Source organism: Megalops cyprinoides, chromosome 17 (genome assembly GCF_013368585.1).
Source record: "Megalops cyprinoides isolate fMegCyp1 chromosome 17, fMegCyp1.pri, whole genome shotgun sequence".
Lineage (NCBI taxonomy): Eukaryota > Metazoa > Chordata > Actinopteri > Elopiformes > Megalopidae > Megalops > Megalops cyprinoides.
Window position 1 is genome coordinate 28,369,810 of NC_050599.1, and position 18,923 is coordinate 28,388,732.

Genomic DNA, 18,923 nt, shown 5'->3' on the forward strand with positions numbered 1-18,923 from the left:
GTAGGCATCATGTTTTGGAAGTTAAATGGAGGTCCTGACTCATTGTGGTGATCTCTAGGAAAGAACTTCATAGAGAGGCCAGGAAACTTCGGCTGAAGTTTCCTGGCCAAACTCCCTGTCTGAAACCCTAAATGTGGTCACCTAATCATCCCTCCCTACAGCTGATTTGCTATGTGACATCTTGGATTCCCCACCCACTCCATTTCCCATACTTCTTGTTTGATACTGGCTCTTGTTCATGTATGAATGGTGATGTCCTTGTGTGTGTGAAGTTTTGTGTAATTTTGCTGGATGCATTTAGTGCTTGACTTCGCTTTGGATAAGAGCTTCTACTAGATGTCAGCAATTGTAAATGTATCATTAAATGGTCATCTGGTTGGGCACTCCAGATGGCAAAAATTCAAATGATAAATGTGCTTATCTTGTACATCACTCTGGATAAGAGTGTCTGCTAAGTGACAAAATGTAAATGTGGAACTGAACCCTCATTGAATAATGGTGAAAAAATTTTTTCTCATTGAAAAATGAATAGGAGCCTATAGTTAGGTAGCTGGTCTCACTCAGCACAGGGTGGGGTTTGACCCTAGGTGACTTGTGTAAGGCTGGGAATGATCTCTCCCCAGGCGATCTTGCAGACACTCAACCCTGCAATCCTGGAGGAGTTCTTGAGGTCGTCGGAGGGCTTGGGGTCTTTCTGCTCTGTGGCCCAGCTCAGGGAGGTGGAGGCCCTCACATGCTCAGTGAGGACACAGTGGGAGGTATGTGGAACCCTGAATCTTTGTGCTTTGCAGGCCCGGCTCATCCGTGATGTGCAGCCAGCATGGGAGAGGCCTGATGTTAATCCTACTAAACTGGGAGCAGGGGCCGACCCTTGGAAGAGCTTGTTTGATTACTTTTGTTGGTTGCCAGGAACAGCTTAGAGTAGTGGATCAGTGGTTCCCAAACATTTTTCTCTTGAGTACCCCATAAGGGTTTTCAAAGTACCCTGTTTGGAATGCTTTATAATATATTCAGAACTACTGCAGTGCCCAAAGGAATTGTACAAATAGTGAATGTCCCTATACTGTCATGAGCCATTTTCACATATGAACTGGACAATGTCCGGAGAATCAGGTCGGGACATTGTCCAGAATTGCCCTTTCAGGCATGTAGCACACAACAGGAGATTTTGTCAGACGCGTTCTCACCTACTGGAAATTCTCCATTTGGTTTAGGCGAGGGGTGGTGGCTGGGTAGAGCGTGCAGGAGGCAGGACATGATGCAAAAAGTACACTGCAGAAATCACAGTGGCTGTACTCGAAACCGCCAACTGCATGCTGTGTACTGCGTACTACACAAGTATATATTCTATACTGCATGCTATTTTTCAGTGTAGTACCCAGTATGCGACCATTAATAATTACATTTGTAGTATGTTACATTGTCGCATGAAACTCCATCATTGCGAGTTTAGGAACGTCCAGATTTCCTCATGGTATTTTTCAGTTAGACACCACTTGCATTCTCACAAGTGAAAAGTAATGACGAGTTCATGAAAAGTGTTCGTGTTACAGGTGTGCACAAAGCAAAACGTTGTCTAGGGGTAAAAGAATATAATGTCTCATGGAAACCTCTCATGCAATGCCCTAACATTCCCTGCGTGCCTCCTTCAGACCCGTGAAAGATATGCGGAAGAATTATCTATACTGGGCTTGAAATGGCAGCCAGTAAAGATAAAGGTGCTTACCGGGTCAAGACGCCACAATACCCACGATACAAGCTTTCTCACGTCTGCATTTCCTTAGTTTGTTTAATGTTTAAGTTGTTTCTACAAGTCAGCTACAGTCCTTCCTTTCGGGCACACACCATCAAATCCCTTGGTGGTTGGTCTCCAGGTTGCGGTGAGTCCCCGAGTTGTGGCTTTCGAAGTCTTGTGTTATCAGATGCGGCGCTGAAGCAGTGCTGGCAACTCTCAGCCCCGAGGCGGCCATAAACAACCATCTTTATGCCTCCCGGCTTCCAATCACTCTGCCCACTTACCATGAGACCCAACCAAACAATTAAAGGGACAGGTGCACCTTTACAATGACTTTATCTCAAGCCCAAGGATAATTACTGTTATGAGGATATCTTATTCTGCAGCTATACACTAAATAAATATTTATGGATCTGTATTAATTTTTATTTAAACAAATTTCATCCTAGACTTAAGGATGTGACCCTGAACGTGCACACAGGATCCCGGGCTACGACCATAGCCGTAACATTTGCGAGTTGAAGTATTTTCAGGTTTTTCCTTTTCAATGTCTTACCTTTTGGTGGTACAGGCACATAATGTGGCATGGAGGAGGAGAAGCGAATATAGCTATTGTACTTTTGGGTAGGCTATAAAAATAACACACATAGCCATCCAAATGGTGCTACTGGTACATTTATTATTAATTATACATTTATTATAACAGGAAGGTAAGTTTTTGTTGTTTGCTATGTAATGTTAGGTTCACCTATCTCACTATACCTATCACTATTACATAGCTATTGCTTGGCTAGCTACTAACCAGATAATAAACTACTAACCAACGTTATTAATCATCATAAGAGACAAGTTTTGGCAGTATAGGTATAGCTAACTATCTCTTTAACGATCGTTGGACCTAAAATAACATGTGTTTGGACGTATCTGCAATATCAATGAAAGAGTGGAAAGCAAGGCAAGCAGAAAAGAGTACGAAGCAGGTGTTTTGTATTCTTCCTGTTTCGCGTCAGTCACGTGATAGAAATGTCATCAACACACACACTAGCTCAGTGTGAATTCTCCAGAAAATGACCTTCTCTATTCACACATGGACTCAATTGGACATTACACAGATTTTGTACCAGGGAACTGGCAGGATAAAGTCCATTTAATGTCCAGTCCAACTGATTCGGACATTTGCATTCTCACATACAGCTCCTCCGGGTAATGTCTAGATAAGTTCAGGGTTGCAGTGCATGTCTGAAAGGGGCTATGGACACCTTTGTATAGAGCCCCTAAGGGGACATGGGAAGAAAAATATTTAGCTCAAGGGAACATCTTAGTATCTGGTGGCAATGGCTTACTTTGCTTCTGGGTTTGACTTAATGTCACGTTTAGTCTGACTTAATATCACGTGGGAAAGATATCCTCATCTGAATAGCTCAAGGAAACTTCTTAATATCAAAAGGAAATTCCTTATCACCAGGGAATGGTTTACTATATCCATGGAACAACTAAGATCACAAGGAAATGAGATACTAATTACAAATTATTCCCTTTATTTGAAGTCAATTCCATGAGATAAGAACGTCATCCCTTCAAAATATGCCCATGAGTTATTTCCATAAGATAAGTGTTTTTGTGGACCTGGACCTGCTCTGGAAGACGTACCATGAGCTCACTGAGTAACCACATGGCATGCATGGGTGCAATGAACACTGCAATGAAATCTGCATGCAACCTGCAAAGTAACATAGCACACCATCTAAAGGCTGATTATACTGAGAATATAGTGCGACATATATGTAGGAATATAATGTTTTGTTGACTGTGACCTCCTTCACTGTTTGGGTTGACCTGCTTGGTTATGATCAACCAGGTTACCTTAAGCTTCCGTCTTTAAAACCTGTTCTAAACAGCAACAGCGGTTTCTGTTTATGTGCTTTGTTTAGGGGTAAATTTAGAGGTTCTTCTAGTTACGATGTCAGTCTCCCTGGGGGTACTCAGTAATCAGCATATTAAGGGCCATTGATTGGTGTATGCTTGGGACATCCAACCAATCACATTCTCTGGAAGTGAACAAAGAGCTCTGGAGCAGAGGCACTGTTTAGTCTTGAAGACCCAGGAATAGCCGGAATGACCCATGGATGGTGATAAGCATCAGCGATTCAAGGATGTCACTTCGTTGGTGGGGTTTCTGGTCCCGTCGGGTGATCCGGGGGTTGATCTGCTGTGGTTCCAGGTGTGTCTCTCCATGGTGGACAGCATGGCCCAGGCTTGCCAGCACATGGGGGCACTAAGGGACCTGTGTAACTTGCTGAACTCAGAGGGGACACACCGCCTGTCAATGGTGCAGCTAAAAGAATGCGAGAGGAGGATGCAGACTGTGCAAAGGAGGTTTGGAGAAGTCAGGGACACCCTGCCGAGTCAGGCCAGGTAAGAGGGACAGAGAGAGAGAGACAGAGATAAAGGAAGAAAATCCTGCCAGTAAAGCAACACTGAATTGAATTTATTTGAGAAACAGAGATACATAAAGACAGAAATAGACAGACATAAGCTGACCTGTATAAGAATTCTCCCATGGCAATAGAACAGACATGTTAACTTCCACCCCCTGTTTGTGGAATCATAGTCTCTGTGTGTTTCACTTCTGAAGGCACAAGAGGAAAGGCACCACAGAGGAGCTCTGTCAGCAGGACTCTCCTGAAGGCCCAGTGGTATCCAAGGTACTGTGGCACCCCTGGACACCACCGACGGTTTCAACATCTGACAGGATTCCAGTGTGCAGTTAATCTCTGCAGTCACAAATCGTAGTTTCTAGACTAGACTAATGCATTTAAAGAGATCACTAAACACAGTGTCTCAGGGGACACTGCAAAAGTAGAGCTCGGGAACAGTGTCTGGTTCGATATATCAAGCATTTATATGGGAATGACTGTGGTCCAGGCTAGAAACCAGACGATTTTATTGGTTAGAGGTTTGTATCCCTGCTGCGGTAGGCAACCAGTGTGCCCTTGAGTCAGGCACTGTACACCAAAAACTACTCCAGGGGCGCTTCACTGTGGTTCACTCCTGCCCTCTCACTTTTGAGTGTGAAGCAAAAAGGCAAATTTCCTCCTGCTCTGAAGCTGACAGTAAAGTTGTAGTCCCTATTCTATTTCTGTCAACTGGTGTGTTAGGGTCACTGACTTGGTGAACGCTGCTTATATCCAGCTAAATACTTTCTGTGGGTTTCATGTTCAAATACTTCTAAGATGTTATCTTAAAGATTAAGCTGATTACATGCCCCAGTCTGATGGACAGGTGAAAGTAAATTTCAGAAAACATTTCAAAAAACAACCCAAGGTGCCCTTTAAGGCTTTTATAAGAAGTCTATATGCTATTATAACCTGTTAATTAAGGATTGGGTGAAGAATGGGTGGGAGAATGGGGGATTCCTCCAAAACACATGCATCATGTTGTCATACTTTGTAACTGGATGTGATTGTGCATTTATAGCAGCTCTGTTTTGTATTCTGTGGCCCCTGACAGAGTGCTCTTGTAGTTTTCTCAGGTGATCGTCAGGGCAGACAGTGTGAAGGTGAAACAGACAGCAGAGCACACAGTCATTCAGGCCTTTCCAACGGAAGAGGAGTCAGCTGAACAGGAGGAGCTGGAGAGGTAGGGTGCCCTAACCGCATCCCTATGCCAGCCCCAACCCTGACCTTAACCCTAACCTCAACCCCAGCACTATCCCACAACCTTGACCCCAATTAAACCCTCTCCCGATGCCAGCTCTAACCCTGACCCCAGTTTAACCCTGTCCCTATGGCAACCTTAATCCTAACCCTCACCCTGACCCTAACCTTAGCTCCATCCCCAACCCTAAGCCTAACTGCAACCCCAATCCTGATACCAACCTCAGCCCCAACCTTAACAACCTTACACTTATCCCCCTCATTACAACATGTAACATTCTAAATTAAAACATAAGTTCACACTAACAGAGCATATCTTCTTGTCCTTACAACAGTTGCATATCAGCAAATGGTAGAAAGAGTAATCTCAAAGATTCTCTGCCCTAACTCTAACACTAACCCTAACTCTTATCCAAATGAACCCAAACCCTAACAACAGTTTCTAACACTTGAGACCTGACCCCTCCCTCTCCTTTTCAACAACCCTTTCCCCTCCTCAGAAAGAAAAAGCTATATCTGATCTCCCCAGAGGTGAACTCAGTATTTGGAGGGTGCCATTAGTATTTGAATCTTTCCTTATATGGCCCACTGTTAGATATGCATTATTTTCAGCTGCCTGAAATTTGTTAAATTGCCTCTCAGTAATCACAAACTCTGTGACACAAACGGCTGTATTTTCACCTTATGAAATATATCTCTCTCTGTCAGATACCAGGCTTCCAGCAGTGCTTTTGAGACCCAGCTGGAGCAGAACCAAAAGAGTCTGCAGTCTGAATTTCCCCCTGGTTCTGTCACCCTCTCTGCCGTGCGAGCTCACCTTCAAGAGTTGCAGGTGTGTCTCTGGCTGTGTCTCTGTGCTGTAGAGGCTGAAAGAGGCTGTGTTTAACTGTCTCTGTGCTGAAAGAAGAGACAGAGGGGCTGTGGTTGACTGTGTCTCTGTGCCGTAGAGGCTGAAAGAGGGGACAGAGCAGCTGTGGTTTGAGTTTGAGCTGCAGTACTCCCAGTGTTCCCAACTGGAGGGTGTGGGGCACAGCATGGAGGAGCACAGGAACAAACTCCTGCAGCAGTGGAGAGGGCAGCAGATCTGGCTGCAGAGGAGGTACCATACACACACACACATACACACACTCACATACACACACACATACACACACACACACACACACTCACACACACACAGACACATACACACACAAACACACACACACACACACACACACACACACACACACACACACATACACACACACACACACAAGCATTGTGCACAACATAATGGATTCAATCACATACAGACTCAGCAGAGCCTTGGTACAGTAATCAGTATTCTTAGGCCAAACAGTGGAGACATAGTGTGTATTCCATCAGGATGAAGTCTCTGCACACGACCCTGGAGCTGGTTGGTTCTGTGGATGATGACATGGTGCGCATTTCTGAATGCCTGGACCTCCTCTTTGAGAAACCGAAGGAGATCTGCGCTCTCACCCTGTCTGAGGCCTCAGTGTTGCAGGACAATATCAAGGTATGACATCGGAACACCTGAGAAACTTAACTTTCACATAATAAAGAGGAACGAATAGAATGGAGGCAGTATTTCACCGTATCTTCCTTTGTGGATGTTGACCACTGAAAGGATGTCTTGGTTAAAACTTGACCTGGCTTCTCTATTTTATTTAACCCCAGTTTGTTTCCACCTGGCAATCACCTTGTGTTCCTGTTCCATCAGGATCTCTGTTCAGGATTTTGTGTGGAACAAATTATATTTACATTTTGTCGCTCAGCAGATGCCCTTATCCAGCGTGAAATACAAGAGAGTGCATATAACATTACATTTACATTGTTGGCATCAATTAGGCACTCTTACCCAGAGTGACATACAAGATGAGTGCACTTTGATCAAAACATGCAGATCCATGTTTATACTCAGACATGGGTTGCCATGTTTTCATCGTAAAATGGGTTTTCTCTTCCCAGGATATGGAGGAGGGGATCCAGCGTGGGATGGACTGTCTCTCCAGTGTGGACCGGGAAGACAGGGAGGTACCAGGTGAGCTGGATCCGGATGAGCGTCTGGCCCTGGGCCGGGCAACCCTGGGCTGCCGGCGGGCGCTGGATGAGCTGAGGCAGCGGGTGTTCCGGGCTGGGGCGGCTGTCCGGGCCCTGGACCGCTTCCTGGCGACCTTGCGGGGCGTGGAGCGGGATGTCGCAGGCGTGTGGGCGCCCACCCCCCAGGGGGCTGTGGGGGCGGCACGGGACTGCCGCGCCAGGCTGGCGGGGGTCCGTCTGTGCGCACGGGAGGCTGGGGATGAGGCAGTCCGTCTGGACCGGCTCCTGGGGGAGGCCCGGCTCTCACTGGTCAAGGACGCAGTGCCCACCTCCTGCCAGGACCTGGTGCTGGAGCTGGTGCAGAGGCTGGAGGAGGCCGACGCCCACTTCGCCCAGCGGATGCAGGAGGGGGCAGGGCAGGAGATGCCTTTGCTGGGAGAGAGGAGGAAGGTGCTGCGAACAGCACTGCAGGAGGTCCGGGGGGCAGCGGAGAGCCAGGCCCTGAAGGAGCCTACACTGCCAGCCCTGCAGCACAGGTACAGTGCAGACATTTACAATGTTCTGGTAACCTATGCCAATACAGGATACACTGTGCTGATAAATGAGGCAGTATGCCTGTTTCCCTGACTGCTGTATTTCCCTGACCCCTCTGCCTGTTTCCCTGACTGCTGTATTTCCCTGACCCCTCTGCCTGTTTCCCTGACTGCTGTATTTCCCTGACCCCTCTACCTGTTTCCCTGACTGCTGTATTTCCCTGACCCCTCTGCCTGTTTCCCTGACTGCTGTATTTCCCTGACCCCTCTACCTGTTTCCCTGACTGCTGTATTTCCCTGACCCCTCTGCCTGTTTCCCTGACTGCTGTATTTCCCTGACTGCTCTGTGTTACCCTGAGCACTCTCTCTCGACCCGTGGGCAGAATGCGGGCCCTGGCTGATATGCAGGCCCGACTGACTGCACAGCGCACTGAGCTGGAGAGCCTGCAGCAGGCCCCTGAGACTGGGCGGGGCAGTGAGGACCCCACAGGGGAGCTGGAGACGCTGTGGGAGGAGGCTCACAGAACTGTGACCGAGCGGTAAGAAAGAGAGAGACAGAGAGGCAGACAGACAGACGGACAGAGAGAATGGTATACTTTTGGGGGGAAAAGCCAGAGTGTGCTATTTTGGCTACCAAATATGTGGCTAAGGAGCAACTGAAGGGACAACAATTTGGGTTCAATGATACATATCGTTTATCTGCTCAGTTTATTTTTGAGTTTTTATTATAGGGAGGGAAAGAGTTAGGAGGGGGAGGAAGAAAGAAGGAGAGGGGATGAATTAGAAGATGTTGAGGGTAAGAATAAATGGGGGAGAAATGTGGGGGAGTGGGTATGGAGGTGAGGGTGTGAAAGAGGGAGGGATGAAGAGGGAAATTGAATGATGGGATGGAGAGGTCACAGAGATACAGAGAATATGGGCTGTGGAGGAAGCCCAAGGATAATGGTCCGGGGAACAGCGCTGTGATTGGCTGCTACATCCACATTTTTCTGTGCAGACAGGAGCAGTGCCGTACTCTGACAGACCTACTGAAGAGGTTCCAGACCTGCCGCGGGCACCTAGGGGCCACCCTGCAGCGGGCAGAGTTTACGCTCAGTGAGCACACCTCCTACATGGCCAAGGACAACCTGCAGAGACTCATCACCAAGGTAACACACCTGCCACATTGTCCTGTCCTGCAACATTTCCCCCTGCAGTACTGAGAGTCAGTGCTCTGTGACCACCACTAGAGGGCACTAATTGCCTTTCATTTCCCCTCAGTGCAGCAAGCACTTTGCTGACTTTCATGTGGTGATGTTCCGTTGCCAATAAACAGTGCCACAGCACAGGTGTCTGTAGAACATTACAGCTTGATATGATGACATTAACTCTAATGTTGGCATTTGACATACGCTCTTATCCAGTGCGACAAAGAACAAGTACAAAGTGCATCTAATCAAGTCACATGAGAGGGTACATACATGACACAGCTGACCGCATCCAAATACACCTAATCACAGCACTGAGATAGCAGCTGATTTAGCATTTGTGAAAGTGACTTACATAACATGGATTGAGCAGAACACCTCAAGGATGTTTCTTAAATTTGCTCCTGACTGTCCTTCTTTGTAGTTGGTAAGGACAGACATCCCCCAGCAATCATTGCATGAATTATCATTACTACCCCTCCATAATACAGCTAGCTGCGAGCAGGCCTGTTGTTGTTATCATTACATTAGAGTCCTCTGAATTTGCATCTATGTTTTTAATTGGACTGTTTTTGCAGCGCTTACCATGCATGCTAATGTGTGGTTATTTGTCAAAATATTCAAGAGGCAGCATAAGCTAATTGGAATACAATGTTCCGCTCAGAACCAGACATTGGCTGAGAGAATGCTGAACAGGAGAGCTTAGACATTCTGCTAATATTCTGACTAATGACACAAAAGTGTGCTCTGTAAACATCATGCTGAGTGAACTCTCTGTCTGGTCTGTGTGTGTGTGCATGCATGTGCATTGTGCGTACCCCCTACCCCTACCCCCTAGGTCCGCGGGATAAAGGAGGACCTGGCTGGCCTGTCTGAGGGGGTGGATGAGATTCGGGGAGTGTGCAGACAGCTGCAGTCCCAGCTGAGGAAGGTGCCCGGCTGCCCAGACGCCCCCTTTGAGAGTGAGGCCGACGACTTGGTGGACCGCTGGCTGGATGTGAGTCAGCCCTTTTACCCTGGGGGTCTTGCCCCTCCCTGTTCTGAGCCCCCCTGTCATGTGCCTCCTGGTCTTGCGCCTTGGTCATGTTCACTTCCTGTGGCAACAAGTGCCGTCTCTGAGTCACTTTCCGCTGTGAGATTTGGGCCTTTGGAGATTGTGTGTGTGAAAACTGGCCTGGCAACAGTGACAGCAGTGACTTTCCTGCAAGGTGTTTTCACCTCACAGATGATCTGAGATCAATGCTAGCACAGGTCTCAGACTATCATTATCTCCCTGAAGTGCTCAATTCCTGTTGTCCTTTTAAAAAATAGAGGATTGTTAATTCATAAGTTCATTGCTTTAGATCTTTGTTTATGCAATGTTTTAGAGCTGAATACAACAGGACCGTGAGTATATTGTAGCTGTTTGAGATAGAATCTGAAGATTCCTGGATGGTAGAAAGTTCTCTGATTAGATGCACTTTGTACTTGTAGAAAGATTGGCTCATTGGCTCTCAGGACTCTGGGTATTTAGTTGTCTGTAGGTTTAGGAATGCAGCTTCAGCTTCAAGGAGGGGAAGGGGGATACCATATTCTGATTGGCTGCTTGTCTCTGGGTTCAGGTAATCACCTGTGCATGCCGTACAAGGATCAGGCAATGCTGAGCTTTCATTGAGTGTGTGTTTGGGGCTTCACCTGTTGCAAAGTTCTGATTGGCCGCATGTCTGGTGGTTCAGGTGACAGAGAAGACAGACTCCCACATGGACAGCTTGCAGGTGGGGCTGGCACTGTGGGAGAAGCTGCTACAGCTGGGAGGTGAGGTGGAGGGCTGGACCGGCAACAAGCTGTCCATTTTCGTGGAGGCGCACCCCTTCCAGAGTGATCAGGAGGTCAAGGACCTGCAGGTAACGCACCGCCCAAACTCATCCTGCACCAACCCAATATAGGATAAAAGTGAGACTTTGCAAATCTTTCACGAGCAGCCTTGGACATTTTTATAACTGCTCTTCTTAAGGACACAGTGCAAACAACCCAAGAGAAGAGCATGCAGAGCTAACAATAGAAATATGATGCTGGATTATACATTAGAATGCTTCTTCTCTTCCCAGGCAATATAACTGGTGATAGTGCATGCCCTTTGGCTAAATGTTGAATCTTGCATACCAGCTGAACAGTTCCTTAGTGGACCTCTGTGTAAATTGTGTACCCTGACACATGAATCCGAGGCATCTGAAGTATGCTAGCAACACTGGTATATGTTTGGACTAATAAGTGTTTGGATTGTACCGAAGTAAGCCTACTTTTGTTTTGGGGATTGAATATTCATCTGCTACACCCCTTTCCCCACCTACTGTGATGAAGCTTGAAAAGGCAGGCTGAATTCATTTGAAAAGATACACATGACTGCATCAAATCAATGTTGCCTTTGCCTTGTAACACAAGCTTTGGTCAGGGCAAAGATGTGTGCAGGTCATGCGTTTTGTATGATGCAGGTCTCCGCTGTGTGCCAAATTAAACAAATATGTGCAAATGTCACCAGTGAGACCAATACTTACTCCTAAGAGAATGGTAACATTACATTACATTACTGTCATTTAGCAGCGACTCTTATCTACAGTGTCACTCTGTGTCTCTGTGCTTCTCCATGTCTCTGTGCTTCTGTGTCCCTGTGCTTCGCTATGTCTCTGTGTTACTGTGTCTCTCTGCCTCTATATTGCTGTGTTACTGTGTCTCTGTGCCTCTCATTGCCTGTGTTTGGGTGTTTCTGTGCTTCTGTGTCTCTGTGTTTTGGTGGCTCTCAGGATGAGATCTGGGAGCAAGAGAAGAACCTAGAGCACTTCCACAGGAGGTCCTCTGAGATCCAGGTGCTGCTACAAAGCAAAGAACCTCCCTTGGACCTGCAGGTGAGTGTGGATGGAGCTTGGGCACAGGCAGGGGTGGGCAGAACACCGTTTCACCGGAGAGGTATGTGTTCTCAATGCGTGTTTCCATTGGAACGGGGCCGGGGGAGTTTTACAGGGCCGGGCCGTTTACAGGGCCGACCCCCTCCTCGGTCCTTTCAGCTGTTGTGTTTCCACTAGGAGAGTAAAGACCCCGGTAGGACCCACTGGCCTTTGGTATTGACGTAATCGTTTTGCGACAGTTTCGATGCAACATCAACATAAACACTGAGTAGGTGCAAAAAACAAATTAGAATGAAGAGATCAACGTCATCGCCCGCCTACAGCATATCCAATCAGCGTTGAATCAACACCACGCCCCACTCAGCACTTTTTCGGGGCCGCGCGAAGTACCTACCCCAAGGCAGGGTCTTGCCTCAGCCCCGTAAAGGTTCCTGAAAACTCTCGTTGCGGGCCAGCCCTGGCCAATGGAGACACGCGCCACCGGCCCCGGCCCCATAAAACTACCCCAGCCCCGTTCCAATGGAAACACGCCTAATGTCCCTCTGCCCACAGGTTATGGAGTCCCAGCTGAGGAAGAGGATGGAGCAGGTAAAGGAGCTCTTCTCTGAGAGCAGAGATCTCTTCCAGCATCTGAAGGCAGTGAGGGGCCATATCACCACAAGGATGGCAGAGTGCCAGTCATCCCTGTGGGACATCCAATCCTCACTGAGTGCACTCAGTGCATCCCAGACTTCTCCGCTCATCCCCCAAATTGAGGTACCCGCCCAGTGACTTTGTGAGGCTTTCAGCCCTTGGATAGATATAACAGGAAGTGCTGCCATTCCCATAGTACTTTAAGACAAAGCTCACCAAACATATCAGCATGGCCTCTGCGTAGTTTACCACTGGTCTTAACCAAGGGCTGCTGCTGTACCCTTCAGTGTGGCACTTGAATATGCTTCAAGTGGTGTACCCTTGGTCATGGTATTTTATCAGACTTGCCTCAATAAAGATCCAGTTTTATAAATTTGATCTATGCAGAATGTGAACCGGCAAATGTCAAATAAGGCCATATGTTTATTATTCATAAATAATAATTATAATTAATATTTTATGTTATGTTGTATTTTACCTGTCATATAAAACAAAATTCAATAGACATAAGACATTTAAAAAGTAAATATGATTTAATGTTAATTATATATTCAGTTTAATAAGTGGCATTACTATGTACAGTTATTTTAAAGACACAAAAATGATACATTTATGTCTATATATTGTTATTAGATTATGTAGGATTTCATAATCAGATTATAATTTGATTATTAGATTTTTATATATGTATATTATTATATATTGTTATTTTTAGAAGTATTTAACGTCGGCGTCATTTTAAAGTTAAGAACACAGTGCATCAGTGATTAGAACAAATACAGCTGGCAATGTTGCTTCCTTATGACTCCCTATTGGCTGTTCCTATGCAGGCACTGTCTGCGCAGCTGCAATCGCAGGTGGAACAGACAGATGCGCTCATGGAGGAGGTCAGGCTGCTAGCGGGCGTGGCCAGTCCACAGATCCTGGAGGCCCTGGCTGCGGAGGGCCTGCTCCTGAAGGAGGATGTCCGCACCACCCAGGAGCTGATTGACCACAAGAGGGCGCAGTTGGAGAGAGGAGCTCTTGATGTGACTGAATGCAGTCAGGGCCATACCAAGGACGGCCAGAGGGGGCTGAAAGTGAGAGCACATCACTTAATTTCTACACTTAAGAATTCTATTCTCTTAAGTCTTTTCATCATAACAAATAACTTTTGACAATGTTTGGTTATAAACATGCATGGTGTATATTCATATTAAAAAATGGCAATTTCATAATTAATAACGATCAATTGTTATTGATCGTTATTAATAAGTACAACTGATTTTGTGGGGAAACATACAATACTAGGCTTTAGTGAATTTTTAGCTGGTTTATGCACAGTTGTTGATGGCCCAAAAGTGTTTTGAATTTTAATATGGATCTCCATACAAGAGTGTTATTCATGTGGAGCCGAGGGGTTGTGGGCACATCAGCTCAGATACATTTGCTGACATTTCTGTCCAATCTGAGTCCTCCATCCAGACCTCTACATTGAGCCCTTTCTCAATGGCAATTGGCATTTACAAAAAAGTTAATGACAAATATCATGAATATTCATAATGGGGAGTATCTATACCTGCTCCTACTGTAATTTTCATCACTTGTTTGTCCAGAGTGTTTTCCTTCGCTAGATAAACCACTAAATAAGTATTACTTGATTAGTTAACAAGCTAGTTATCTCTTGATAGATAGAGACAATGCTGTTACATAGATCAGTTTTTGGCTACTGATGTTGCATAGTAACCATTGTAAAACGGGTCTCTGAAATAAATAAAGGGAATGCTTCCCACTATTCATGATGTAGTCAGCTTTAAGAGGAGCTCTTGTCATTTCAAAAGTGGTGTGCTACTCATGTCTTGCTTCACAATGTCCAGGCAGAAGGGGCAGCTTTGACAGGATTAAGGAATGCTAAAACAAGACAAAAGAGGACATTACATCAGTTGCATCATGGAACTGCTACCTACAATGCACATGTTCTAAGAGTGACATCATTTCAGTGATTACAATAGGAATATTAACCAATTATTCTATGGTTTTGCTAATATAAGAGGTGTTTTCCCTCAGTGTGCAGTTTTATGATTTGAAACACTGAATTTCAAGAACTGAATTTGAAAACCAATATCTGAACACCTCTGAAAAATAACCACAGCTGAGCTTACCTTCTACATTGATTTAAAGCTCAGTAAACATGAATTACAGGCATTGAAATTCCTCTTTAACATTCTGAAACTGAACTTAATTAGTTTCATACTCAGCCACTGTTTTGAGTAACTCAGGATATGAAAATGCAAATTCCATTCTTTTCAACACTGATGTCACTCAATAGGTATGCACACAGTGTTACCTGCAGCGAGAGGGAGTTCACCCAAGCCTTTCAGCAGCAGCTCTTTCCAAATAGGCATATCATGACCCACATAACCCTCCATCCCTCAGGCACTTGATGGAAGGCTCAAATTTAGAAATAGGGCTTTTGTGTTTTCTATAGTCGCTCCCATGGTTTCAGAACTGAATTACTGGTACCTAGGCCTTGATGCAATCCCCGTTGCTATGGCGTCCTCAGGTGGGCAAGCGAGGAATGCGAGTGGGGGCGGGGATGGAAGTCCCCATCATTTCCAGAACCGCAGCGGTTGCAGTGAAGTGCATGTTCTGGGAAATAATTGATTGAGTTTTTCCTAATGGTGGTCTGTGTGGATTATCCATTAATCAGAAAGAATGCATTAATTTATGAATGTAAACACAAGGAGTGGATGGGAGAGTGGAGGGAATCTCTCAGTTTCTCTTGCTTTGTCGCATTTCACATGTTAAACCCATCACTTTAGTAGACTGAAGTCTTCATCTCACCCACATCCTGTAAACGAAGTACAAGGTCAAAGGTGAAATCAGAATGTCCATGCGCTGCTATTGCACTCACAAGTGAAGTGTGGATGTTCTTTTCCTATTTCACATCTTTCTGTTTTTGCAAACCAAAAGTTAATGCATGTCTGTGAAACCAAAAAGAGGTTTTCAAAACGAGTTTATCGGTAAAATGAATCGAATCCACAGTCTGAAGTTCATCATGGTTTTTTCTGTGATGGATGTGTGATCCACAGGCTGCACTGGAGGATGGCAAGCTCCCGCATGTCCTGCAGCCCCTGGGCAATTTGGGAGGAGAGCAGGTGGTGCAGGTGGGGAGGGGTTGCCGTGATGACAGAGGGGATGGTGGCTCTCCCATGTCCACCCTTACAGGAACTTCTCAGGTGAGCTGCATGTGGTCACTCATGTCTACGGTAGTTGGGCAGAAGTTGGACCTCCAGGGGATGATTCATTCCCCTGGAAATGTTTCATTCACCTGGAGGTGATTCATTTCTCTATCAGCACTTGCTTGTCTATAGTTAATGCATTTCTAGATAGTATTTATGTGGAACTTAACATATCATCAATCACTCCTCATGTTTTGAGGAGTTAAGCTTGATTGCCTTTTGCAAGGGGTCAGGGAGTCATTAATGCATTTTTCCCCACTCTCCTCATCCACACTAGGTTTTCCTCTGTTTTTTGAACCCATTTTTAACTAATATGCCATAAAACTCTCTCTGATAGTATGATTTTAAAATGTTCACATTCCGCATTCATGTTGAAGAGCGCTGCCTCTATAGGAGAGCACTGATTAAACCACCTACATTTGTAACAGCTTTATGGTGGTTGCAGGTGCCCCTTGCTGGTGAGAAGGTGGACAGCACAGCTATGAAAGCAGCAGCCCCCCCATATGAGAAACAAGTTGGATTGCCAACGCAAGCAGGAGCCTCATCTGGGATTTCAGACCAGTTCCACCATGCGGCAAGGTTAAAATCAGATGATCAGCAGGTTAACAAAAAGGAGCTTGCAAAAACTCCAAAGGCTCAGAAGAAAGCAGACCATAGGAAATTGCATGCTAAGAGAGTAGAGCCTGGCGCTCCACTCTATGACCCTCAGTGCTCTGACATCCAACGCAGAGAAACTGCGGTCACAGAGAATGCAGGAGCTGGGTCAGAGTACATTACGATTATAGAAACAGATGCCAAAAAGACAGATTCAGTCTCCCAGATTCCCAAAACCAAACCTCATCGAGCTGAAGGCACTAGGACCACCCAAACTAAGACTCTGACTATAGACAGAACTACCACTGCAGTTCAGGACACTGTGATACCAGGGAATGACAGTAGGACAAGTGTTGGACGTGATGCTGAGATTGTGAAAACCACTGACCAACAGCCTGGAACAGGGCCTTGCAAGAGGATTGAGACCACCGGGAAAGCGCTCTCCATCATTCCAGACACTGACCTGACCAGACGTCACCATGATAGACAAACTGACACTGAGCTCAGTGAGCCACCTGATGTTAGACAGACTGACGCACACCACACTAAAAGCAAACATTGTCCCAAGAAAGTGGTCTCCATCATTCTGGACACCGACCAACTGACTGGGGTTAAATCCAGTGACCGCCCACACCATGAAAACCCTACAGCTCCACACATTAAGACTGAAGTCCCAGACAAAGCTGACCATGAAACAAACGATTCTAATATGCCAGGTACTGAACCATGCTGCACTGAGACTCTAAGCAAGGAAGAACATGACAGGAGACTCATGGGAACTGACATGCCACACACTGGCAGAGGGCTGTGGGGAAAGAGTGAGATTCATATGAAAGGGCAATCCATCATTCCAGACACTGATATACACTCAACTGGCACAGAGGTTTGGGGCACTGATACTGCAAAGGCAGAGCATTTTGAGAGCAGTGAGGTCCAGCACAGGGGCCAAGGATCTCATGACCCCACTGAACCCTCAGTCAGACATACACGGGACAGCGGTGGTCAGAGCATTGATGTCACAGAGTGGAAGATTTCCTCTCTAGCAGACCACTGTTTGAGCACTGAGACCGCACAGCATGAGATCGAGACTCAAACAGACCTCCATTTGGTCACTGAAACCACGCAGCTTGAAACTGAGAATCAAGCAGACCTCTGTTTGGGCACTGAAACCATGGAACATGACATTGAGACTCAAGACCTCCATCTGAGCACTGAGACCACACAGCGTGAGAAAGATAGTCAAGCAGACCTCCGTTTGAGCACTGAGGCTGCACAGTGTGAGACTGAGACTCAAGCAGATCTCCGTTTAAGCACTGAGGCCACGCAACGTAAAACTGAGATTCAAGTGGAGCACCACAACAGCGTTGAGACTCCACAACCAGCGAAGAAAGTGGTGGCTCTCGTCCTGGACACCAACAGCCTGTACATCCAGACCCCTGAGACATGTCACCTGACCCACAGTGACATCATGCGCATTGTCTCTACTGGGATACCGGGTGTGGCTGCCACGCCCAAGGGGCCACACGCTGTGCATGTTCCACCCAGTGGCACCGTGGCACTGGCCGAGGCAGAACGCATCCACAGCACCTGTGGGCAGGTTGCGGGTACACAGTCCTTTGGCGCAGCCCGACTCAGGGAGACCCGGGAGGAGACTCCCCACACTGATCCGGTTTTGGGACCGAGTAAAGATCCGATACCGGGCGTCGATCCAGCTGGAATCTGCCCAGAGCAGGAAGAGCATGTCCAAACCTCTCTGAGACAACCTGGTGAGAACCTGTGCATCAGAGCCATTGGCCCACGCAAGCAGGTGAAAGCAGAGGATTATGGGAGCACCAGTCACCTTGACAGCCCTAGCCTTGCGAAGGTAACATCAGCCGTCTGACACTTCCACCCCCACCTCGAGCTCCACCTCCACCCCTCTCCTCACCTAGTCTAGATTCATTTTAGCCTCTCCTAACAGAGTTAGGCTGCGGCTATATTTGAAATGCAAGTTGCCTTTCCTAGAGATGGCCACATGAGAAGGTTCAGACTATGTTATGAGGGAAGAGAGTATAATTTTTTCCAACATATACCATCATAATTTTACCTGACTTTCATTTTGTTGTTTATTTTATATATCTATTTATTTATCAGTGACAGTGGGCAGCCCCTTCACTGCCTCAGTATTAGTTATGAAGTCATATTCATTCATAGTCCCTAGTAAGCTAACAAGAACAAAAGCTAACAAGCATGCAATGGAACAATAATACAAATTCTCCTTATAATTCTCCCTTCTCTGCTGAAGGCGGAGCGTGGGTAATTTAAGTTGCTGAAGTGAACCCCCCCCCTTCCTGAGAGGTAGGGGGTCTGAAAAGGTGCATGGAACACTGAGCAGTGAGGCTCAGAATCACGCCCTGGATGGAGCTGACATTTTGAGACTCATCAAGTGCACTAATA

At 46.4% G+C, this 18,923-nt stretch overlaps 1 protein-coding gene across 1 annotated transcript in view; it reads left to right on the forward strand.

Annotated features, from left to right (window-relative positions):
• LOC118791858 (nesprin-2-like) overlaps positions 1-18,923 on the forward strand; it is a 112,426-nt gene that overhangs the window by 23,906 nt on the left and 69,597 nt on the right. Inside the window, exons 23-39 of the mRNA XM_036549341.1 lie at positions 624-758; positions 3,957-4,150; positions 4,371-4,440; positions 5,268-5,374; positions 6,100-6,223; positions 6,339-6,490; positions 6,760-6,913; positions 7,366-7,973; positions 8,354-8,509; positions 8,968-9,118; positions 9,996-10,154; positions 10,873-11,040; positions 11,938-12,039; positions 12,592-12,795; positions 13,503-13,751; positions 15,744-15,890; positions 16,339-18,351. Coding sequence (XP_036405234.1) covers positions 624-758; positions 3,957-4,150; positions 4,371-4,440; positions 5,268-5,374; positions 6,100-6,223; positions 6,339-6,490; positions 6,760-6,913; positions 7,366-7,973; positions 8,354-8,509; positions 8,968-9,118; positions 9,996-10,154; positions 10,873-11,040; positions 11,938-12,039; positions 12,592-12,795; positions 13,503-13,751; positions 15,744-15,890; positions 16,339-18,351 — 4,893 coding nt within the window. The remainder of the gene's footprint in view (positions 1-623; positions 759-3,956; positions 4,151-4,370; positions 4,441-5,267; positions 5,375-6,099; positions 6,224-6,338; positions 6,491-6,759; positions 6,914-7,365; positions 7,974-8,353; positions 8,510-8,967; positions 9,119-9,995; positions 10,155-10,872; positions 11,041-11,937; positions 12,040-12,591; positions 12,796-13,502; positions 13,752-15,743; positions 15,891-16,338; positions 18,352-18,923) is intronic.